Genomic DNA, 25,504 nt, shown 5'->3' on the forward strand with positions numbered 1-25,504 from the left:
CTTATTCATTGTTGGAGGGGACTACACAAGAATTTGCATACCAAGAAGTAAGGATAATTGGGAGCTGTCTTAGAGATAGGCTACCACCCTGTTCATCCATTGAGAGGTATATGATGTCTTCTTATCTCTCTTTGTGATGTTAGCAACCTCTGATGTTGTGTTGCCTAAGTTCACTAATTCACTAGATATTGTAAAATGGTTCTATTCTATCATTCCTTTTTCACGTACAGCTCTAATATTTCTAAAAGAGACAGCATGAGAAGGCAAGGGAAACGTGCCTCTCTGTACTATTTGGTTACCAGTAGTTCAGTCTCCATAGAAAGGTCAGGATAAATGCTGGATTCTTTCCCTTTATCAGTTTTCAAAGTAGAATTAGTTTCCTAGTGTCATTGGCTGATTAGACTTTAAACAAGTATTATGAGCTCATGGATTTGAATATTTTTGATGTATTTCAATACACCAAAGTTACTATCTTATTAATGATCATACAGTCTACAGGCAGGCTGAATGTTTAAGTCTGGGAGCTATGAATGTTACATTAAATGGCAAGAGGGATTTTATAGGTGGATCTTGTGATGGGAAGATTATCCTGTATTGTCTAAATGGTTGCAATAAAATCACAGGGTCCTTATAAGAGGGAGGCAGGAGATCAGAGGAGAAGGTGATGTGATGATGGGAGCAGAGATGATGCAGTGTTGAATTTTGAAGATGGAGGAATGAAAGAATTGCAGCCCACCAACTGAAAAAGGCAAGTTAATGAATTGTTCCCCTAGAGAGTCCAGAGGAACTAAGTATGTTGACTCCTTGCTTTTAGTCCATTGAAACTGATTTGGAGGGTAGCATTGAAATGTGTATATTATCATATGTGAAACAGATTGCTGGTCCAGGTTTGATGCATGAGACAGGGTGCTCAGGGCTGGTGCACTGGGATGACCCAGAGGGATGGGATGGGGAGGGAGGTGGGAGGGGGGGTCTGGATGGGGAACACATGTGTGCCCATGGCTGATTCATGTCGATGTATGGCGAAAACCACTACAATATTGTAATTAGCCTCCAATTAAAATAAATAAATTAAAAAAAAAAGAAACTGATTTGGACTCCAACCTTCAGAATTATAAGAGATTTTTTTTTTTTTCCTGGGTATTCCAGGCAGCTTTAGGATCTTAGTTCTCCAACTGGGGTTCAAACCTGGGCCTAAGCAGTGAAAGTACAGAATCCTAACCACTGAACCACCAGTGAATCCCCCATTTCTATTTTTTGGGGGGGAGGGGTTTGTGCTGGATTTTTGTTGCTGCCAGGGTTTCCTCTAGTTGCAGGGACATGGGGTTACTCTTGTTGCGGAGCACCAGCTCTAGAGCACATGGGCTAACAGCTGTGGCCCCCCAGCTCTAGAGCACAGGCTCAGTAATTGTGGCACATGGGCTTAGCCACTCTGTGGTTTGTGGGATCTTTCCAGATCAGGGATCAAACCCATGTCTTCTGCACTGGCAGGCAGATTCTTTACCACTGATCCACCAGGGAAGCCCCCATTTGTATTGTTTTTAACGCATTAAATTTGTGGCTATTTCTTAAGCAGCAATAGGAAACCATTCTTTGGTCAATGGGACTGTCAACAGATTGGTTATCTGATACAGTAAGATGTTCTGGGCTCATCTTATACCTTTTCTGCCTCAGACCTGAAACAGCACTTTCTCTAGAGTCTTTGTTCCTTTTAGTGGAACTGAGATCATACCCGGTGTGTCCAAAAAAAAAAACTGGTTAAGATGGTAAATATTATATGTTTTTTCCATAATATAAAAATGTATTTTAAAAGTGGGGGGAAGAAAGAGGACACACCCATGCAGGCTTCTAGTAGTCTCAAAATACACTAAAAGGAACAAAGACTCTAGTGTTAACTATATTTGCCTTGTTGTGCAATGATCTCTAGAACTTTCTGTCTTGCCAACCTGAAATAATACCAATTGAGCAACTCCCCATTTCACTAGCCCAACCCCTACCCCATGAATTTTTGCCTTAAAAAAACCAAACGATAAAGTAGGACCATTCTTCAGTACAAAAACCTTTTACAAATATGATTATTTTCCTCTAAACTTGTAAATTTGAAGGCTTCAACTCTATGCTATTTTTGGCTACTAATCCACAGGCCATTGTCCTTTAAAGGATTTTAGGTAGCAAAGCATCTAAAGGGTTAGCTGTTTTTCTAGAGCAGAGTGAGAGTTTTGGAATGAAATAAATTCCACACCCAAAATGATGACTATTTCAAGGTATTCCCTGGACCTGTAGTTTGCTAAAGTAAGGGCATTCTCAAGCATGGTGGGACCCCTGCCCATAATGCAGAACTCTGACTAGTGTCCTGTATCTGAGGTCTCATCCAGCCAGTCTCTACCCTTTGGCTCAACCTGTCACCGAGCAAAAACACTGTGCATGAACACTGTTCAGTTCAGAGCTGAAGGTCCTGCTCTCTGGGCGGTAAGAATTGATGTATAAAGATCTTGTGGGAGGGAATTCCCTGGCTGTCTAGGACTTCATGCTTTCAAGCCAAGCATCTAGCCATAAATAAGAAAAAATAGGAGGGTGTGCTTAGGGTTTAAAGAAAAAAAGAAAAAGAACTTGTGGGAGAGAATAGCAACACAAAGGGATAAAGAGTGCTGGGCTTTTGAGCTTCTAAGGAAGAGGGGTTTGGTTACTATTGACCAGGAAGTACCTGTTTTGTTTTTAAAGCTGTGCTCTCATTTGTATCACTCCGTTGAAGAGTACATTCTAAATCATTTTCCTCTCCTCTTGCAGGAAGTGCTCAAATATTAAACACACACACGCACACACACATTCAAAAGAGGAAACAGTTGGATAGGAACTCAGAAATCATGTGACTGATGACTAAGTTACATTTTTTTCCCTTTACTAAAAATAAAGGGGAAGAGTCTGAAGATTAGTTACAGATTCTCCTTACATTTTTAAAGTTTTGGAGAGATTGAATCATGTTTCCATTTGTGCTTTTTTCCGTCCTGTTTTCTTCCATATTTACTGAACCTGAGGAAAAACGCTGGGTCTGCAACTCCTCTGACGCCACCGTTTGGTACGACTACTGTGGTAAGTACAAAGGCAAAACCAGGTCAACCATTCCGAGGGTGTTCTCACAGGAGCCTTCCTCTGCTATGTCACCAGGACGCGGGAAACGACCGTGTGTTCCAGCTCCTGGGGAGGCAGCTGGCAGCAAAAGGGATGTCTGCTTCCTGCCCTCTGTGGATTTTCTCCATCCATCATAGACTTCATGAGTCTCTGAACTGTGTTTCTCTTGACTTCCAAGCATTCTGTCCTTTCCTGCAGTCAGCTATCTTTACCTTGAACCCAGTTTCAGATTCTTCGCTGTTCTGGCAGAACCATCTGCTTCTGAGATTTTTGTCTCAGCCCAAGGCTGACTAGGGGCTTCCCTGCTGGCTCAGATGGTAAAGAATCTGCCTGCAATGCAGGAGACCTGGGTTCCATCTCTGGGTTGGGAAGATCCCCTGGAGAAGGGAATGGCTACCCACTCCAGTATTCTTGCCTGGAGAATTCCATGGATGGAGGAGTCTGGCAAGCCATAGTCCATGAAATTGCAAAGAGTCAGACACGATTGAGTGACTAACATAGATTGGCTGGTTCTTCTTGAGAAGGTAGAACAGTCCTAGCTGCTTCTTGGAATTGGTTCTATCTCCAGGCTGTGATTTTTTTTTCCTCCAGCACTGTGTTGGGTGTATAACAGGTGCTCTGTTTAAGTGTTTCAGGCTGTTGTTTTTAAAGGCTCTTGGTATTACCTCCCTAATTGAGTGTGAGGCTGATTCTGTCCATTACTATCTGTGTGATCTTCAGCAAAGTCTTAGCCTCTCTGTGCTCCAGCTTTTTAATCTGTAAAGTGAAAGTGATTTTCAAACCCATTTTGCAAGGATTATTTTGAGGTAGAATTTTCAGCCCAGAGCCACATAGAAACAATAATATTAATTACGTAAGAAAAGAAATCAGCCACAGTTGAATGCTATTTACTGGTTGGATCACTGTTGTTTTGTTCTATCTTGTTTTGCTTCCCCCCTTTCTCTACAAATATCTGCTGGTCTGAAAGCACAGCTTTGGGGTTTGACTACTGTTTTAGTTTGGTGCTTTGCATTGTGTTGCTCACCATGGGTTGGTTGGCCTTTTCTACCCACTAGCAATATCAGGAAGTTTTAAAGGGATGCTCCTGAAAATACTAGTTAGTTGAAATTCTCATGGGAATAAAGGATTTATGGTCTAATCATTTGGGGGAGATTTACAAATGTACTTTGAGTTCTGAGAAGTTCTGCAGTAAAGAAACCTATTTAATCTCCCAATTTTCAGTTTTATTTTCTCTAATTTTTTGAGTGTGCCAAATGCACTCTGCCAAATATTAATATAAAGTTACTCCTGGGGAATTAGAAGCAATCCTAGATGTGGGAACAAAGCCTAAGTGTGTGACCAGTCTCAGACTGATGATTTTTTTCCTGTTTGTGATTGCACTGAATTCCTGCTCAACTTATCCCTGAAAATTCCCCATCCCGGGAGGGCAGTTCACAGTACTGTGTCTCAGGACCTCCTCAGTGCACTCAGCCCTCTGCTCTCTGCTTTGGTGCTGGGAGAACCAAAGAGAGAACTTTCTCTCTGCTCCACACGCTGATTATGCCGCCTTCTCTGTGCTGTGTTTCATACAGCCTTTATTTATGTAACACTTTATAGTATCTATTTAGCTTTTTTTAAAAAATATTTTTTTGGTGTGGACCATTTTTAAAGCCTTTATTGAATTTCTTACAATATTGCTTCTGTTTGTTGTGTTTGCATTTTTTGGCCTCAAGGCATGTGGGATCTTAGCTTCCTGACCAGGGATTGAACCCTCTCTCCTTGCGTTGGAAGGTGAAGTCTTAACCACTGGATAGCCAGGGAAGTCCCAATCTATTTAACTTTTAATTTTTTAGTAACACTAACTCAATTTGTCTTTTAATTTAATTTTTTTCAGAAAGGATCTTCTTTTCTTAAAAAAAAAAAATTATTTTATTTATTTGTTTGGCTGAGGTGGGTGTGGCACTCGGGGTCTTGATCTTTGTTGCGGCACATAGGTTCTTTTCAGTTGCAGAATGTGGAATCTAGTTTCCTGACAGGGATCAAACCCAGGTCCCCTGCATTGGCAGCTTGGTGTCTTAGCCACTGAACCATCAGGGAAGTCCCCTGAGGAGGGATCTTACCTGTTTCTCTCCAATGCTGAGAAATTTTGTGGTCTTTTTCTGCTGCCCCATGGATATAGGGATCATGGGGAGCAGGTTGGGGTACACAGGTACAGCAAGACTCTCCTGGCTGCCAGGCCTCTCTGACCCCCCTCCCCCGACATCATCCTTTCCCTGCGTTCAAGAATCCATCCTGGCCAAGATGGAAGCGCTTCGTGTGTTGGAGGCATTGATCCCTCCGGTGTTATTGTCAGGGTGTTGGTGACCATGACTCAGTCCTTTCTGTGAGAGTGATTCCCATTTGGCCGAACTACTGGGCATACATGGTATACCTGTTTGCCAAGGCTGCTGTAACCAAACAGCACCGGCTGTGTGGCTTAAACAGCAGAAATCTATTTCTCACAGCTCTCGAGGCGGGAAATCCAAGTTCAAGGTTTCGTTTCCTTCTGAGGCCTCTCTCCTTGGCTTATAAATGGCCGTCTTCTTGCCATGTGTTCATATGACTTTTTCTCTGTATGTGCTCATTCCTGGGGACTTCCTGTATGTCTAAATCTCCTCTTCTTCTAAGGTTACTGATGATACTAGATTAGAGCCTACTCTAATGGCCTCATTTTAATGTAATCACTTCTTAAAGTCCCTGTCTCCAAAGACAGTTGAAGAAGGAAATGGCAACCCACACCAGTATTCTTGCCTGGGAAATTCCATGGTAGAGGAGCCTGGTGGGCTACAGTCCATGGAGTTGCCGAAGAGTCAGATTCAACTTAGTGATTAAACAACAACCAAAGACAGTCACATTCTGAGGTCCTAAGGATTAAAATGTCAACATATGAATTTAGGGAGAGCACAGCTCAGCCCGTAACATACAGAAATGGCAATAATTGGCTGTTTTATTCTCCATCTCTGGAAAAGGCAGAAAACATGGTTGTGTGAGTCAGTCCACACAGTCCTGGCCATGTACTGTCCTGTAGCCTAGAGTTGTCGGACTCAGTGGTAATGTGTTTTTGGCTGCAGGTCATCCTGAAATTTAAGGAATTCATGGATTATTTAATTTAGCCATTATTCACTGGGCATCTGGCATGTGCTTGTTCTAGACATTGAGGATAACGTAGCGGTGAACAACAAAAGTCCCAGCCCTCCTGGAGTTTTGATCAGTGAAATATTCAGCATGTCAGATGGTGGTGACTGCTATGAGAAAAGAGTAAGGTGAGGGAGGGGATAGAGAGTGCAGAGATGGGAGTGGGGGTTGCATTTTAAATTAGGATGGCTGAAGAGGCTCTCACTGAGAAGGTGACATGTAGCCAGGACAGGAATAGTAAAGGGAGTGAGCCACGACCATATCCAGGGGAAGAGGTGGGGGAAAGAGCAAGCCCAGTGGCCTAGAGGTGGTGAGGAAGGAAGAGCAAGGAGGCCAGCATGGCTGCCATGGAGTGAGTGCTGGGGAAGTAGTAGGAGGTGATATCATAGAAGGAAATGGGAAAGGAATGACAGCTTTGTAAGTCAGGGGATGACTTTCATCTTTTACTGTGGGCAAAGCTTGGTCTGTCTCGTGGATTGGTAATAATCTGTAAGATGGCAAAGGTGGAAGCAGACAACCTGTGGGGAGCCTTGCAATAGTCCAAGTGAATGAGAGATTGGTGACTCAGACCAGAATGGGAGCAGTGGAGATGATGAGGTGGGGTTGGTGCTGGAAGTCCCCTACATAAGAACCTTCAAATTTCGAACTTTCAGAGATGCAAACATGTGTTCCATCAACATTAGGCATGAGTGAAATTGCAGCTTGCCCTCCATCTCCTGTTGCTGACATTCCTTCGGCTCTGTTGTCTCCCACCTCCTCTCCCTCCTCAGTAACCCTTCTTGCCTGTTCACTCAGTGCCAGCTCCTATATGCTAGCTGTTGTACTGTACTACTTACTTTTCATACTATAAAATAAAAAATGTTTTATTTTTTGTTTGCTTTTTATGTATTATTTGTGTGAAAAGTATTATAAACCTACTACAGTACAGTACTACATCGCCAATCATGTTACTTGGGTACCTAGGCTAACTTTGTTGGAATTAAGAGCAAATTGGACTTATGAATGCACTCTTGGAACAGAACTTGTTCGTATGTAGGGGACTTACTGTATTCTGAAGATGGAGCCACTGGACTTGCTGACTGATTGGATGTGTGGTTGCTGCATGGTCCCCCCAGCTAAGTGTGTGTATCTTGGCATCTGGTTTTCCCCCTCTTCCCCCCAGCTCCCGACTCCAAGCAGGCCAGCCTCTTTATTGACCCTTACTTATATTTCTACTATTCTCTAACCTGAAATATTCTTCTCTATCTCTCTGTTCTTTGGAAACCTTTGAGGTCCATTAAAAGTCCTACCTGCCTTATAGAGACTGGTCAAATAAGTTGAATATAATTCAGTTTATTAATGTCTTTAATGGGCATTATTTTTAGTTATTTTAGTTATTATGCTGAGGAATGCTGAGAGTGCGTGTTAAGTTATAGCCGGTATGGGACTTCTCTGGTGATCCAGTGACTAAGACTCAGGGGGCCTGGGTTCCATTGCTGGTCAGGGAAATAGATCCCATATGCCACAACTAAAGATCCCATATGCTGCTACTAAGACTTGGTGCAGGCAAATAAATATTAATATATATATATATATATAGCTGGCATCCTCAAGGAACCCCTGACTTTTGTCTTACTTATGGGTGTTAGTGTAATAGAGGGCCTCCCCCAGTGGCTCATCGGTATAAAGAATCCGCCTGCATTGGCGTAATCACAGAGGATTGTGGGTTGGGTCCCTGGGTTGGGAAGATCCCCTGGAGGAGGGCATGGCAACCTACTCCAGTATTCTTTCCTGGAGAATCCCGTGGACAGCGGAGCCTAGTGGACTACAGTCCATGGGTCACAAAGAGTTGGACACGACTGAATTCACACACACACACACACACACACACACACACACCGTAATAGAGCACTACTGTGTGCAGCCCTTAGCCTGTGGCTGGTTTGCCTTTGTGGTTACTTGCCTCACCAGCCTCTGAGCGGACCGTTAGTGGTCCTGCTCAGCCATTGGCTGATGCTGCAGTGGCCCTGCCTCCAAGTGACCAACTATCAACCAGTGACCATTAGTGGTCTGTTCAGTCAAGGGGCGGCAGAGTGGTGGTTGTCTGGCTGAGTCTGAGGTAAGAGACGGGTCCCAGCCTTTTCCCCTCTCCCTCGGGGGCCCGCTAGCCTACCCAGCCTTGGGCCAGCGTGAGAGCTGGGACCCAGGAACAGGCTAGTGGCTGTGTCCTATGGGCTCCAGAGTCCTCACCACTGCCACCCACTGGCCAGGCCTAGGCCTTGAAGCAGCGGCGAACCTCTCCTGCATCCCCATCTCTGTGACCTCATGGCAGTAGCTATCTGCCTGGGACACAGTCTGGGGGACTTGCCCCCTATGTCTGGGTGGCCTGAGGGCAGATTGGATTCTGGGCGTTTGACTCCCTCAGCGATGACAGCTGGGCAGCATCTGGGGACCTGGCCCTGAGGGAGCCTGCAGCTGAGATTTGCCCCCTCTCAGGACTGGACTTTGGCAGGGTAGAAGTTGTGTCTGGGGACCTGGCTTTTCTTGTCAGAGAATCACATTCATTTGGTGGAGGTTTATAGGAACTTGGTTACCTGACCAGGACCTGACCTGAAGAACAAAGGCTCCGACACTAAGATGTTTGCAACAACTACCCACGACCCTCCTTTTCTTTTCTTAGAAAAGGGCTTTCCTGAGAGCTTTCAGGGAATTGGGGTTTTTTAAGGTATGTGCCACCCGTCTCCTTGCAGTAAACTTTTGTCTGCCCCAAACTCCGTTTTTGTATTCAATTCAGTTCAGTTGCTCAGTTGTGTCTGACTCCTTGCAACCCCATGGACCACAGCACGCCAGGCCTCCCTGTCCATCACCAACTCCCAGAGTTTACCCATACTCATGTCCATTGAGTCGGTGATGCCATCCAATCATCTCATCCTGTCATCCCCTTCTCCTCCTGCCTTCAATCTTTCCCAGCATCAGGGTCTTTTCAAATGAGTCAGCTCTTCACATCAGGAGGCCAAAGTATTGGAGTTTGAGCTTCAACGTCAGTCCTTCTAATGAACACTCAGAACTGTTTTTGTATTATTTGGCCTCATGTGCATTGGGTGAATGGATTTGCACATATCACCATGATTCATCTATTATTCTACAGACTCAGCATGGCCACTGGGAAGTCTAACAGCCATTTGGAGCTAGGACTCTTCATTTACACTCCTTTCCACATCTGTTTCTTCCAAAATCTTCCTCATGACATTATCTACCTAATTCCTTAGCCCCCAGAGCAGGGGTATCCCTAATTATCTCTTTCCCTTAACTTTCACATTGGATTTATCAATGATTCCGTTTTCATTATCCCCAGAACATATTATAAAGCCAAGTACTTTTTTTTTTTTTGGCTGTGCTGCTTGGCTTGTGGGATTTTAGTTCTCCAACCAGGGATTGAATCCTGGCCGCAGTAGTAAAAGTACTGAGTTCTAACCACTGGTGTGTGTATGTTTTCAGCTGCTAGACTGCCAGGGAATTCCCCAACTACCCTTTTTATAAATTTAATTTTTACTGTATATTGGAATATAATTGATTTACATTGCTGTGCTAGGTACAGCAAAGTAGTTTGGCTATACATATACAAATATTGATTCCTTTTCAATTTCTTTTCCCATATAGGTTATCACAGAATATTAAGTAGAATCCCCTGCATACAGTAGGCCCTGCTGATTATCTGTTTTATTTATAGTATTGTGCATATGTTAATCCCAAACTCCTAATTTATCCTTCCCCCCTACCTTTCCCCTTTGGTAATCATAAGTTTGTTTTGCAGTGTGTGAGTCTGTTTCTGTTTTTTAAATAAGTTCATCTGTATTTTTTTTTTATATTCCACATATAAGGGATATTATATGATATTTGCCTTTCTCTGTCTGACTTACTTCACTTAGTATTATAAATCTCTAAGTCCATCCATGTTGCTGCAAATGGCATCATTTCATTCCTTTCTTATGGCTGAGTAATACTCCATTGTATTTATGTACCACATCTTCTTTATCCATTCCTCTGTCAGTGGTCATTTAGGTTGCTTCCATGTCTTGCCTACTGTAAATAGTTAAAGCCAATCATTTTTCACTGCTCACCACTTATGCCATCCTCATCTCTTTTCTCTGGCCTCTGCAACATCCTCTTAAACTGGCCTCTTTCCACTTTAATTCCTTCCCCCATATAATCAGTTCTCACCATAGAGACTAGAGAGATCTTTTTAAAATGTAAATAAGTTACATAAGACTATTTTGATTGTTTAAAACTCCCCGTGGCTCTTCACTACAGTTAAGTGAAATCCCAACTTTATACCAAGGCCTCTAAGACCTCTTCAAGATGGCCCTGCCTACCTTTCTGATTCCTATGATTCCCACCCCCTCATTATTTTCCATTTACACTGACCTATATTATTATTACTGTTATTATTTGTATTACCAACATAAGCATAAAACTTACACTTTTTTTTTTATTAGTTGGAGGCTAATTACTTTACAACATTGCAGTGGTTTTTGTCATACATTGAAATGAATTAGCCATGGATTTACATGTATTCCCCATCCCGGTCCCCCCCTCCCACCTCCCTCTCCACCCCATCCCTCTGGGTCTTCCCAGTACACCAGGCCCGAGCACTTGTTTCATGCATCCAACCTGGACTGGTGATCTGTTTCACCCTAGATAATATACATGTTTCGATGCTGTTCTCTTGAAACATCCCACCCTCGCCTTCTCCCACAGAGTCCACAAGTCTGTTCTATATATCTGAGTCTCTTTTTCTGTTTTGCATATAGGGTTATCGTTACCATCTTTCTAAAGTCCATATATATGTGTTAGTATACTGTAATGGTCTTTATCTTTCTGGCTTACTTCGCTCTGTATAATGGGCTCCAGTTTCATCCATCTCATTAGAACTGATTCAAATGAATTCTTTTTAATGGCTGAGTAATATTCCATGGTGTATATGTACCACAGCTTCCTCATCCATTCGTCTGCTGATGGGCATCTAGGTTGCTTCCATGTCCTGGCTATTATAAACAGTGCTGCGATGAACATTGGGGTGCACGTGTCTCTTTCAGATCTGGTTTCCTCAGTGTGTATGCCTAGAAGTGGTATTGCTGGGTCATATGGCAGTTCTATTTCCAGCTTTTTAAGAAATCTCCACACTGTTTTCCATAGTGGTTGTACTAATTTGCATTCCCACCAACAGTGTAAGAGGGTTCCCTTTTCTCCACACCCTCTCCAGCATTTATTGCCACAGTCATCAAGACAAAGCCACAGTCATCAAGACAGTATGGTACTGGCACAAAGACAGAAATATAGATCAATGGAACAGAATAGAAAGCCCAGAGATAAATCCACGAACCTATGGTCACCTTATCTTTGACAAAGGAGGCAAAGATATACAATGGAAAAAAAGACAACCTCTTTAACAAGTGGTGCTGGGAAAACTGGTCAACCACCTGTAAAAGAATGAAACTAGAACACTTTCTAACACCATACACAAAAATAAACTCAAAATGGATTAAAGATCTAAATGTAAGACCAGAAACTATAAAATTCCTAGAGGAGAACACAGGCAAAACACTCTCCGACATAAATCACAGCAGGATCCTCTATGACCCACATCCCAGAATTTTAGAAACAAAAGCAAAAATAAACAAATGGGACCTAATGAAACTTAAAAGCTTTTGCACAACAAAGGAAACTATAAGCAAGGTGAAAAGACAGCCCTCAGATTGGGAGAAAATAATAGCAAATGAAGCAACAGACAAAGGATTAATCTCAAAAATATACAAGCAACTCCTGCAGCTCAATTCCAGAAAAATAAATGACCCAATCAAAAAATGGGCCAAAGAACTAAACAGACATTTCTCCAAGGAAGACATACGGATGGCAAAAAAACACATGAAAAGACGCTCAACATCACTCATTATCAGAGAAATGCAAATCAAAACCACAATGAGGTACCATTACACGCCAGTCAGGATGACTGCTAGCCAAAAGTCTACAAGCAAAAAACTTACACTTTTAAAGTGTACAACTCAATGATATTAAATACATTCACATTGCTTTGCAACTATCACCAATTTTCAGAATTTTTCATCATCCTACACAGAAACTCTGTACCCATTAAAAAATAACTCTCCGTTTCTTCCTCCCCTTAGTTCCTGATAACCTCTACTCGACTTTCTGTCTCTGTGAATTTGCCTATTATATGTATCTCATGAAACATTATTTGTATATATATGCATGTATGTTTATTTTTGTGGCTTGAACATATCAAAGTCATTGTCACCTCTGAGTCTGCATTCCTGATCACAAAGTCCACAGAGTTTATTGCTTTCTGTCACTCACTTAATGGATACTGTAGTTGAGGTATCTCTACCCACTGCCACTCCCCTAACTTCCCTGTCCCTACAACTTACTCAGTCTTTCTCTCATGGCCCTGTTAGATTTCTTTACTGGAATGTGCATTTATCAATTGCTCATTGTTCCTGTAGTGCCTAGAGCCACATTTGGTGCTTAGAAGTGAATAAGCACACATTTATTATTTACAGTATGCCATGTGCCAGAGTCATGCAAAATAGATAGAGATCTGCTTCCTGCCCTCAAGGCTTGCACTATTTTTATGAAAAAGAATGATGTGTGAGCAAAGAACTGTGGTAAACATTTTGAATGACTATTCAAGGATGATCAAGTATTGTGAATGATAGTGTGTTTGTGGCTGTTGGGCTGGGAAGGTGTGGAGGAGTCAAGGAAGGCTTAACAGACTTGCTGATATTTGAGTACATATTGAAGGCATATGAAGGAGTTTATAGACTGGTGAGGACAAGGGCATTCCTGTCAGAAGGAACTGCATATTTACGTAATGGAAATCCTCCTAAAGGAGTAAAATGGAGTGTTGTGGTGGTTCAAGTCCAACCAATGCTCTCTCTCTTGATCTCCAGTAGTACATACTGATGACACCCAGAGTGGCACTGATTTCATTTCATGTGCTAACTGCAGTTGCCTGGAATGTTAAGACGGATTCTAAGGCAGAGCTCTGGGGAAAAGTGCTATGACGGATTAGCAATGCTGACATTTGCAGGGGAACCTAGAGGCTCTCATTCTATGCTGAACCTGGTCACTACTTTCTGTATTTATTAAACCAAATGTAGAATTTTACCATAAACATGGTGACTTTAAAGTAATAAAACTGTTTTTCATTAGTTCCCAAACCTTTGCAAATAAATGAAGAATCATTTATTATATACTGTTATGTGAGTTTTTGAGTCTTATATCTAATTTTTAAAAAATGTATGGTGGTCTTGTCTGTCTAGAAAAATCTTAGGCTTCCTGATGTAAAGATTAAGCTTACACTTCTATACTCCACCCTGCCTTGCTGTGGTGCTGGCTCAAAACTGAGCACCCATAGAGGTATTCTGACCATTTGTCTGACTGAATTGACTTGATGGTTTCATCATAATCAGACCAACTTCAGACATTAGGAACCTTAACTGAAAGTGGAGAATTGCTCTCATGACAATTGGTCCTGGTGATTCAGTGCTTTTAACTTGTTCCCAGCTTTACTCTTGATTGGCTTTCTCTGATGGTTTTCTACAAGCTTATCACTGAGAAAGAAGAGACACATTGCACTGTGCTTGGCAATGCATATGAAAGTGCCCATGTTTCAATACCGCATCAACCTTTTCAGTGGTAAGAAAGTGAATAAGTACACTAATTATGCAAACCTTCAAAAATCTAGGTGGAAAAGAAGACAATAAGGCACATAAGTCAATTAGTTAAGAGTTAACCACTATGAACAGTTTGTTATTTTGGTAAATATTCTTTTAGCTATATAATAACATGTTAAAAACAGTAAAAATGGAATCATATTGGGTATACTCTTGGGTAACCAGCAGCTTTAAAACTTGATAGTATGCCACAAACATTTGTATCATTAAATATCCTAAAAATTTATTTAAATGACTTTGAAAGTGAAAAGTGAAAGTGTTAGTCACTTAGTCTTTTTTTTAATATAAATTTATTTATTTAGTCACTTAGTCTTGTCAGACTCTTTGTGACCCCATGGACTGTAGGCCACCAGGCTCTTCTGTCCATGGAATTCTCCAGTCAAGAATACTGGAGGGGGTGGCCATTTCCTTCTTCAGGGGATCTTCCCAATCTTGGGCTTGAACCCGGGTCTTCTGCATTGCAGGTGGATTTTTTTACCGTCTGAGTCACCAGGGGTTTAATGACTTTACATTAATTCAATAAATAGATGCACAATATTTATTCAGTTGTATTTCTCTGGTAGCTCAACAGTAAAGAACCCGGCTGCCAAAGCAGGAGATGTGGGTCTGATCCCTGGATCGGCAAGATCCCCTGGAGAAGGAAATGGTAATCCACTCCAGTACTCTTGCCTGGGAAATCCCATGAACAGAAGAGCCTGGTGGGTTATAGTCTGTGAAGTCACAAAAGAATCAGACATGACTTAGTGATTGAGAATTAGTATTTATTCACTCACCTCTGAGCATTTTTTAAAAACTTGAGATATAATTGATATATAGTATTACCACAGTTTCACATATACAATGTGATTTGATAACTGTATATACTGTGACATGAGCCCCAGGATAAATCTAGTTAGCATCCATCACTTCACATAGTTGGGCTTCCCAAGTGGTGCTAGTGGTAAAGAACCCACCTGCCAATTCAGGAGACATAAGAGACACACATGCAATCCCTGGGTCGGGAAGATCCCCTGGAGGAGGGCATGGAAGCTCACTCCAGTATTCTTGTCTGGAGAATCCCATGGACAGAGGAGCCTGGTGGGCTACAGTCCATAGGATCACAAAGAATTGGACATGACTGAAGCAACTTCGCACACACACCTCACATAGGTTACAAATCTTTTTTCTTATGCTGAAAACTTTTAAGATCTATTTTTTAAAAAAAGTTCCCTGGCAGTCCAGTGTTCAGGACTCAGCGCTTTTATTGTGGTGACCCAGGTTCATCCCCTGGTTGGGGCACCAAGAGTCTGAAAGCCACAGGCATGTTCCCCCCACATGCCCCCCAAAGATCTATTTTCTTAGTAACCTTTAAATATGCAAAATAGTATTATTAACTATGATCACCATGCTGTACATTATATCCCCTTACTTATAACTGAAGTTTGTACCTTTTGACCCCTTCCACTCATTTCTCCCACCTTCCACCCCCTGCTTCTGGCAACCAGCAGTCTGTTTTCTGAGTTTGTTTTTGTGTGTTTTCTGTGTGTGTTTGTTTTTCAGATTCCACATAAAAGTGAAGTCATATAGTGTTTGTCTTTCTTTCTCTGACTAATTTCACTTAGCATAATGCCCTCAAGTTTCATCTATGTTGTTGCAAATTTGGGGTGTTTTTCTTTGGTCATAATTGTCCCAGAAATGAGCATCTTTCATCAAATATTTGTCAACATCCATGATTTGGTGAAATGACTGTTAATATAGTTTATTCTGTGAGAATTTTATTGCAGGGAAACTCAATTCATTGAATGAGAGATGTTAACACTTATTTTTAAGGGTTGCATTTAGGGGAAAATTAATAAAACTGGTTTAGTCTCTTTCTCTTCCTCCTCGGTGCTTTCATAAGCTCTTCTTAGGATGATTTGTTTATTAACAAATCATCCTAATAATCATTTGTTTATTAACTCATTCATTCATTCATTCATGTATTCAGTCACTTAACATTTACTAGAACTCTACTTGATGTGTATTTTCTATTTTTAACCAATGGAACATACAAAAAGGTGAGGAAAGTAGAGTAAAGAAGAGCAATGTAGAAAAGAACAGGCTAAAAAGTATGAAAATGGGACAACTAATTTTATGAAAATATATTTTGAGGAGTTCACCCACATCCACAGGGTTTAAAGTAATTCACTACCTTCAAACTACACCTTAGCAATATAAGGGCACTAAAACACTAATCTATCTATGTTATAGGGAGGGTTTTTTTGTATTTGTACAGAATTTTAAATTTTAAATTTACTGTGATAGGAGCACTGGCATGGGATCTATCCTCTTAAATTTTTGTATGTACATTATTGTTGACTGTGGGCATGAAGCTGTACACCAGATCTTTAGAGCTTAGTCACTTGCTTGACTGAAACTCTATGCCCAGTGATTTATTACTCCCCATTTCCCCTTCCCCTCAGCCCCTGGCAACTACTAGCCACTCTCTGATTCTATGAATTTGACTGTTTAAGATACATGGAATTATGCAGTATTTGTCCGTATGTGACTGGCTTATTTCCTTTAGCATAACGTCCTCAAGGTTCATTCATATTGTAGCATATTGCAAAATTTCCTCTTTTAAAAAAGATTCAGTAGTATCCCATTGTATGTATATACCACATTTTCTTTATGCATACATCTGTCAATGGACATTTAGGTTGTTCCCACACCTTGGATATTGTGAACAGTGCTACAGTGAATGTAGGAATGCTAATGTCTCTTCAAGATCCTGATTTCAATTATTTTGGATGAGTACCCAGAAGTAGGTTTGCTGGATCATATGGTAGTAATATTTTTAATTTTTTTTTTTGAGGCATCTCCATATTGTTTTTTAAAGCAGTTGCATCATTTTGCATTCCTGCAAGCAGTGTGCAAACATTCCAGTTTCTCCACATCCTTTTCAACTCTTGTCATCTTTCTCTTCTTTTATTGATAGTAGCCAATCTGACTACTATCAAAACAAGAAAAGAGGTGGGAGGTGACACCTCATTGTGGTTTCATTATTTGCATTTTCCTGATGCTTAGTGGGGTAGCTAGTCTCGGCTGCCGCCCCTGACCTCCAACATGGGGGATCAATGCAGAGATCTAGAGGAAAACAACAGAATGGTAAAGACTAGAGATCTCTTCAAGAAAATTCGAGATACCAAGGGAACATTTCATGCAAAGATGAGTTTGATAAAGGACAGAAATGGTATAGACCTAACAGAAGCAGAAGATGTTAAGATGAGGTGGCAAGAATACACAGTAGAACTGTACAAAAAAGATTTTCACGACCCAGATAACCATGATGGTGTGATCACTCACCTAGAGTCAGACATCCTGGAATGTGAAGTCAAGTGGGCCTTAGGAAGCATCACTACAAACAAAGCTAGTGGAGGTGATGGAATTCCAGTTGAGCTATTTCAAATCCTGAAAGATGATGCTGTGAAAGTGCTGCACTCAATATGCCAGCAAACTTGGAAAACTCAGCAGTGGCCACAGGACTGGAAAAGGTCAGTTTTCATTCCAATCCCAAAGAAAGGCAATGCCAAAGAATGTTCAAGCTACCGCACAATTGCACTCATCTCACATGCTAGTAAAGTAATGCTCAAAATTCTCCAAGCCAGGCTTTGGCAATACGTGAACTGTGAACTTTCAGATGTTCAAGCTGGTTTTAGAAAAGGCAGAGGAACCAGAGATCAAATTGCCAACATCTGCTGGATCATTGAAAAAGCAAGAGAGTTCCAGAAAAACATCTATTTCTGCTTTATTGACTATGCCAAAGCCTTTGACTGTGTGGATCACAATAAACTGTGAAAAATTCTGAAAGAGATGGGAATACCAGACCACCTGACCTGCCTCTTGAGAAACCTGTATGCAGGTCAGGAAGCAACAGTTAGAACTGGACATGGAACAACAGACTGGTTCCAAATAGGAGAAGGAGTACATCAAGGCTGTATATTGTCACCCTGCTTATTTAACTTATATGCAGAATACATCATGAGAAATGCTGGGCTGGAAGAAGCACAAGCTGGAATCAAGATTGCCGGGAGAAATATCAATAACCTCAGATATGCAGATGACACCACCTTTATGGCAGAAAGTGAAGAGGAACTAAAAAGCCTCTTGATGAAAGTGAAAGAGGAGAGTGAAAAAGTTGGCTTAAAGCTCAACATTCAGAAAACTAAGATCATGGCATCCGGTCCCATCACTTCATGGGAAATAGATGGGGAAACAGTGGAAACAGTGTCAGACTTTATTTTGGGGGGCTCCAAAATCACTGCAGATGGTAATTGCAGCCATGAAATTAAAAGATGCTTACTCCTTGGAAGGAAAGTTATGACCAACCTAGACAGCAGATTAAAAAGCAGAGACATTACTTTGCCAACAAAGGTCCATCTAGTCAAGGCTATGGTTTTTCCAGTGGTCATGTATGGATGTGAGAGTTGGACTATAAAGAAAGCTGAGCACCGAAGATTTGATGCTTTTGAACTGTGGTGTTGGAGAAGACTCTTGAGAATCCCTTGGACTGCAAGGAGATCCAACCAGTCCATCCTAAAGGAGATCAGTCCTGGGTGTTCATGGAAGGACTGATGCTGAAGCTGAAACTCCAATACTTTGGCCACCTCATGAGAAAAGTTGACTCATTGGAAAGGACCCTGATGCTGGGAGGGATTGGGGGCAGGAGGAGAAGGGGACGACAGAGGATGAGATGGCTGGATGGCATCACTGACTTGATGGACATGAGTTTTAGTAATCTCTGGGAGTTGGTGATGGACAGGGAGGCCTGACATGCTGCAATTCATGGGGTTGCAAAGAGTCGGACACAACTGAGTGACTGAACTGAACTGATGCTTAGTGACAAGCATTTTTTCATATACCTGTTGGTCATTTGCATGTTTTCTTTGAAGAAATGTACATTCAAGTCCTTAGCTCATTTTAAAATCAGACCGTTAGTTTCATTACAATTGAATTTTTGGAATTCCTTATATATTTTGGAGATCCACTCTTTATTGGATATATGGTTTACAAGTATTTTCTCCTACTCCATAGCCTGCCTTTTCACTCTGTTGATTGTTTCCTTTTCTGTACAGAAGATTTTTGGTTTAATATAGTGCCACTTGTTTATTTATATTTTTGCTGCCTTTGTTTTGGTGTCATATCCATTAAATCATTGTAAAATCCAATGTCATGAAGTTTTTCCCCTGTGTTTTCTTCTAGGGTTTTTTTAGTTTTCAATCTTATATTTAAGTCTTTAATCCCTTTTGTTTGTGGTATAAGATAAAGGTGCAGTTTCATTCTTTTGCATGTTTTCCTAGCACCATTTGTTGAAGAGAATTTCCTTTAAACATTGTGTACTTTTGGCATCCTTGTCAAAGATTAGTTTGCAGAATACATATGGATTTATCTCTGGGTTCTCTGTTCAGTTCCACTGGTCTATATGGCCATATTTTTGACACTACCATACTATTTTGATTACTATAGCTTTGCAATATAGTTTGAAATCAGAAAATGTGATGCTTCCAGATTTGTTCCTCTTTCTCAAATTTATCATCCTTATGGTTCCATATGAATTTTAGAGTTGTTTTTTCTATTTCTGTAAAAAAAATGTCATTGAGATTTTGATAGAAATGTATTGATTCTGTAGATTGCTTTGCATAAAATGGACATCTTAATATCATTACTTCTTCTAAGGAAGTGAAGTGAAAGTCGCTCAGCCATGTCCGACTCTTTGCCACCCCATGGACTGTAGCCTGTCAGGTTCTCTGCCATGGAATTCTCCAGGTCAGAATACTGGAGTGGGTAGCCATTCCCTTCTCCAGGAGACCTTCCAAACCCAGGTCTCCTGCACTGCAGGCAGATTCTTTACCAACTGAGCCACAAGGAAAGCCCAATGAACATAATATATTTTTTAATTTGTTTGTGCCTTGTTTAATTTCTTTCATCAATGTTTTGTAGTTTTCAACAAACAAGTCTTTTACCTTCTTAAATAAGTTTAATCCTAGATATTTTATAATCTTGGTGATAGTGTAAATGGGATTGTTTTCCTAATTTCCTTTTTGTATAGTTCATTATTAGTGTATAGAAATGCAACTGATTTTTTGTATTTTGATACTGTATCCTGTAACTCTACTGAATTTTTTTATTAGTCTGACAATTTTTAATGGAGTCTTCAAGGTTGTCTATATATAAAATTTGCCATCTGCAAACAGAAAATTTTACTTTTTCCTTTCTGGTGTGGATGCCTTTTATTTATTTTTCTTATGTAATTTATCTGGCTAGGATTTTCAGTACTGTTGAGAGTGAGTATCCCTGTCTTGTTCCTGATCTTAGAGGGAAAACTTTCAATTTTTCATTGTTGGGTATGATATTAGCTATGAAGTTTTCATATATGGCCTTCATTATGTTGAGGCTATTTCCTCTAATTATAGTTTGTTGGGAGTTTTTATCATGAAAAGGTGTTGAATTTTGTTGTCTATTGAGTGGTTATGTGATTTTTATTCTTCAGTCTATTAATGTGGCATATCAATTACTTGATTTTTGTATGTTGGACTATCCTTTGCATCCCAGGTAAAAATGCCTCTTAGTCATGGTATGTGACCCTCTTAATGTGCTATTGAATTAAATTTGCTAGTATTTTGTGAGGATTTTTGCATGTAAATTCATCAGGGATATTGGCTTATAATTTTCTTGTGGTGTCTTTGTCTGGCTTTACAATGCTAGCCTCATAAAATGAGTTTGGAAGTGTGCCCTCTCCTTCATTTTTTGGGGGAGAGTTTGAGAAGAATTGGTGTTAATTCTGACTTAAATGTTTGGTAGAATTATCCTGTGGAGCCATCTGGCCCTGGACTTTTCTTTGGGAAATTTGCAGTTACTGATTCAGTCTCATTACTAGTTGTAAAACTGTTCAGACTTTATTTAGTCCTCTGGGGATCTCCTTGGAACATTTGGGGCTCTGAATGCATAAACCATCTCTTCCCTTCTGAGTGAAGTTGAGGGGTAGGGTATCTCCTCCTCGTTATGCTAAGCCAGGAGCAGTGTCTCTGGTGAGAGATGTTTTGAACCTCACTACTGACTTGGTGAGTCTGGTTTTACATTCTCCAGGATGCAGGAAACTGTCAGTTGGTTTCCGATTTCTCACAAAGGGAAATTGTCTATAAATTGTTGCTGTATTGCTGTGTTTGTAGGGGGAAGGAGGACTTTATCTGCCATCTGGCTGACTTCACTCTTCTGGGGAGAACAATATTTATAACTACTCTCAATTTTGCTCATTATAAAATTTTAATGGAAAAGGTAGTTTTGGCGGGGGGGGGCACTGATATTCAGAATACTTATTATAAATGACTTAAAATTATTTTAATTTTATTGACATTTTCTTTATTCCATTTAGATAACTTGAAATTTCCCATTTCAATACGTTCTGAGCCCTGTATAACATTGAAGGGAAGCCGTGGAATCCTGTATCTCTACTTCATTCCAAGTAAGTCCAAAATTTTGTTCTTGTAGATCAATTAAAAGAGCTCCAGAAATATCAGTGATAAATGATGGAGTTCTAAATATATGTGTAATAGTTTTCTATTGCTATGCAACAAATTACCATCATCTTAATGGCTTAAAACAATAAGATTCTTTATCTTACAGTCTTTGTGTGTCAGTAGTCTGGCCATGGCTTAGCTGTGTCAGCTTCAGAAGGTCTCCCCCAAGGATGCAGTCAAGATGTTGGCCAGGGTTTCTTCTGAAGGCTCAACTAGGAAAGAACCCATTTCTATCTAAGCTCAGGTGGTTGTTTACAGTGTTCAGTTTCTGTCTGGCTCTTGGCCAGCTTTCAGTTCCTTGCTCTCTGGGCCTTTGCAACATAGCTTCTTGTTTCCTTGAAATTAACAAGGGGGACAGTTAGCTAACAAGAAAGAAGTCAGTCTTATATAGCCTAATGATGAAAGTGCCACCCTATTATCTTTGCTATTTTCTATATTTTAGAATCAAGTCTCTAGGCTTACTCACACTCATGAGGGGGGATTATATAATGGCATGGTAAAAATGGAAACAATTTGAAACTTCTAAACATCTACTACCTATATCCTTTGTTAGCTATTCAGCTGATAAGTAAAGTTGGGTTTTCATGAGTCAAAGATTTGTATATGAGCGATCCAGGACTTCTTTTTTTCCCTAAAGGTGAACTTTCTAAAAAAAAAATATGGTGATGATGACATGAAAATAAGCATTGCTTTTTGTTTTGTTTTATTTCTTTTCTTTTCTCTCTCTGATTTTATTTGCTATCATCTTAGTAAAAGTTAATTGGATGATGGTGATAGCATTGAGCTGGATCTGAGGCTCTGTGAAAATACACAAAACTTTCTTCCTGGGACTTCTCTGCTGGTCCAGAGGTTAAGAATCTGCCTGCCAATGCAGGAGACACAGATGCGATCTCTGGTTTGTCAGACAAGATCCCACAAGCTGCCGTGCAGCTAAGCCTGTGCGCCACAACTACCGAATCTGTGCTTTAGAGCTTGTGAACTGGTATGCCTCTGGGGCCCATACTCTGCAGCAAGAGAAGCCGCTGCAATGAGAAGCCCCTGCTTGCCACAGCTAGAGGAAGACCATGTGCAGCAGTGAAGACTCAGCAGAGCCAAAACATCCCCCCAAACCAACTTTCATCCTTTCCTACCAGTCAATTGTGGCCGGTAAAGATCCCAGGAAACTTCGGTTGTAATCATCTTTGTCATTATTGGTTTTTCATCATCACCATTATCATTTACATCCTAGCTTATATTTGGAGTTTATACTTTTAAAAAGTGCTTTTATATAAATAAGCTTAAGAAATATTTATTCATGAGTTTAATTCTCCAGCTTATAGGAACAAGGGTAGTTGAGAATGCAGAAATGATAGATAATAAACATGTTTTAATTTTCCTGAATCTAATCATTTAATCTGTATCCTGATACTTTGTTTCTGTGTTAATTTATTCATTTAAAAATACTTAGTAAATGTGTAGTTTATTTCAAATATTATGGTATGTACTGTGAATTCATTGATAAGTAAGACATTCTCTTGACCTTCAAGAATCTCTCAGTGCAATGGGAGAGACAGAGCTGTAGATAATAAAGTACGATAAAGTGAAATGATAGCAATAAGGCTTAGTGGTAGCACAGAGGAAAGAATAATGAACTGTTTGCTCCACTTTCTTAGCCAAGGGTGAAAGCAATAATCTAAACTTTTTTAACTGAACTGTAGTTGATTTACAATATTATAGTAATTTCAGGTGTACAACATAGTGTTTCAGTTTTATAGGTTACAATTCATTTAAAGTTATTACAAAGTAATAGTTATATTTCCCTGTGCTGTATGATATATCCTTGTTGCTTATTTTACACACAGTAGCATGTATCCCTTAATCCCCTAAAATAATCTAAATTTTTGCCCAACGAAAGCTCTACAATTTCTTCCTCTTTTTCTCAGGTTTTGTTTTCTGGTTTGTGTGGTGTGCTTTATCCCACACACCACAAATACGTTTGTGGTGTTTGTGTGTGTTTGCAGAAGTGATTATTTACATAATGAATGACCTCATTTTCAAGTAAGCGCATTGCCCTTACACACAGGAAGCAGACCTTCCAGATCCAAGTAATAATAATACAACACAGTTTTACTTAGGGTTCTCTGAAATGCAGATACCAAGAAAGAATTAGACATATAAGGGATTTTTTGCAGGGTGTGGGGGAGGGGGAGGGAAATTCTTATGAACAGTAAAGGAAAGAGGAAGCCAGAGCAGGCAAGAAGATTCAGATTGAGGTATTGGGTTGGCCTGATAGTTTTGAAATGAGAGAGGAGAAAGGAGAATTTGGTAGGATGATCATCGGATTAAAGTGAATCCCTGAGACACCCTCAGCAAGTTAAGTGGGGAGCCTTCTGCATATAACATGTGTCCCATGACAGGCAGGAGAGGACTGGTTCTGGTGTCACCGTCATCACAGGAGCAGACCGTGAGGGTCTGCTCTCTGAAAGTGCGGTAGCTGGAGGCTCTCTGCCTACTGCCCTCCTCCTCACAGATTCTTTGGAAGGGAGTTTTGAGCAGTACACCACCAAGGCCACCACAAATACCTTAATCATTTAGTAGATATGACATCTATGTAACATTATATTAATTCAGTAATTAAAATATCATTTGGTCATATTTTTTATAATGCTTTCCTTTTACGACCTGGGTTCCCCTAGATTATACTAGAACATCTGTGTGAAATCGTGGGCCATATTAATAGAAATCAACCGTTATTTTTGTGGCCCTATCTCTACTTAAATTCAGTAAGAGCTATAACCGTAATCTTGAACCAAAAATAGGTTAGGAATGGAAATCATTTATTTTAAGACTTCATAGCCTTGCTTATAAAATTGTATGTCACTATTAACAATTAACTAATTGTTAATTAAAACAATTAATTGACAAATACAGCTGGATCATACACCTTCCTCAAAGTTATTTCCAGAAGTTCCCAAAATTGTCATAGGTGAGCTCAAAAACAGTCCTCTTCACCAAAGCTTCAAGAGCCACCATGTCCCAGTCTGTCACTCCAATATCAACATCCCTGAGCTGCTGAGGCATGCGAGTCATACTTCACTTTGACCATTGTTCACGGTGACCACAGTGAACTCTAACATGACCACAGTGATGTCTAAGGGCAAGACGCTTCTCAAGATGTAAAGTATCGAGATGTCAAAGCAACACTTTCTTTCTTGGAATCACTGAAGCCTAGAATCAGTGTGTTCCACACAGAAATGGAAGAAGCTTCTTTGTTCTGCATCATCATTGGATGCCATGCTACCATGTGCCTTTATCTCAAGACATCCCCCATGAAAGCAGGTCTTCAACTTCCATACACATTCCTGCTTTGAGAGAGGTTCAGGTCCAAGTCCATGGAGTGTACCATGGGGGCCACTATTTGAAACAGACTGTATGATGTTTTCCTTCTCTACACTTAACCCTGAAAGGAGAGAAATGGAGACAAATAAGGAAGTTTGCTGGTACTTTAGGCTCAGAGTAATGAGGACCTGCATTAAGATAGTGGTAATGGGGATGAAAGGAGGCCACTAGAATTTACCAGGTTTAGGAATTCTAGTGCTGATTTGGTAATGAAGATGAAGAAATCAATTTGGGATCTATTGGGGGTGGTAATAAGTGACATTTGAGTAGAGATATTGAATAAGGTTGAGTAGAGATATTGAATAAGCACAGAGGACAGGCACTCAAAAGAAAAGTTGAGACCAAACATGATGATTTGGAAGTTACTACCCTTTGTGGTATTTAAAGCTGGGGAGAGTGTGCAGTGTGAAATTAAGAAGCACTGAAGTTAGAACCCTAAGAAAGATGAGTCAACGAGCTAGACTGGGGAGAGGAGTCAGGTTTAAGGACGACAAGAAGAGAGTGGCAGCACCAACACCAAAGGAAGAACAGTGTTTTGAGAAAGGAGGTGACAGTTCTGTTAAGCATAGTCAAGTT

At 40.5% G+C, this 25,504-nt stretch overlaps 1 protein-coding gene across 1 annotated transcript in view; it reads left to right on the top strand.

Annotated features, from left to right (window-relative positions):
• Nucleotides 1-2,851: 2,851 nt before the first annotated feature.
• Nucleotides 2,852-25,504, top strand: part of LY96 (lymphocyte antigen 96) — a 33,886-nt gene continuing 11,233 nt past the window's right edge. The window contains exons 1-2 of the mRNA XM_020901987.2: nt 2,852-3,090; nt 21,406-21,495. Of these exons, the coding sequence (XP_020757646.1) occupies nt 2,979-3,090; nt 21,406-21,495 (202 nt within the window). The 5' untranslated portion in view covers nt 2,852-2,978. The remainder of the gene's footprint in view (nt 3,091-21,405; nt 21,496-25,504) is intronic.

The sequence above is a fragment of the Odocoileus virginianus genome, chromosome 15 (genome assembly GCF_023699985.2).
Source record: "Odocoileus virginianus isolate 20LAN1187 ecotype Illinois chromosome 15, Ovbor_1.2, whole genome shotgun sequence".
NCBI lineage: Eukaryota > Metazoa > Chordata > Mammalia > Artiodactyla > Cervidae > Odocoileus > Odocoileus virginianus.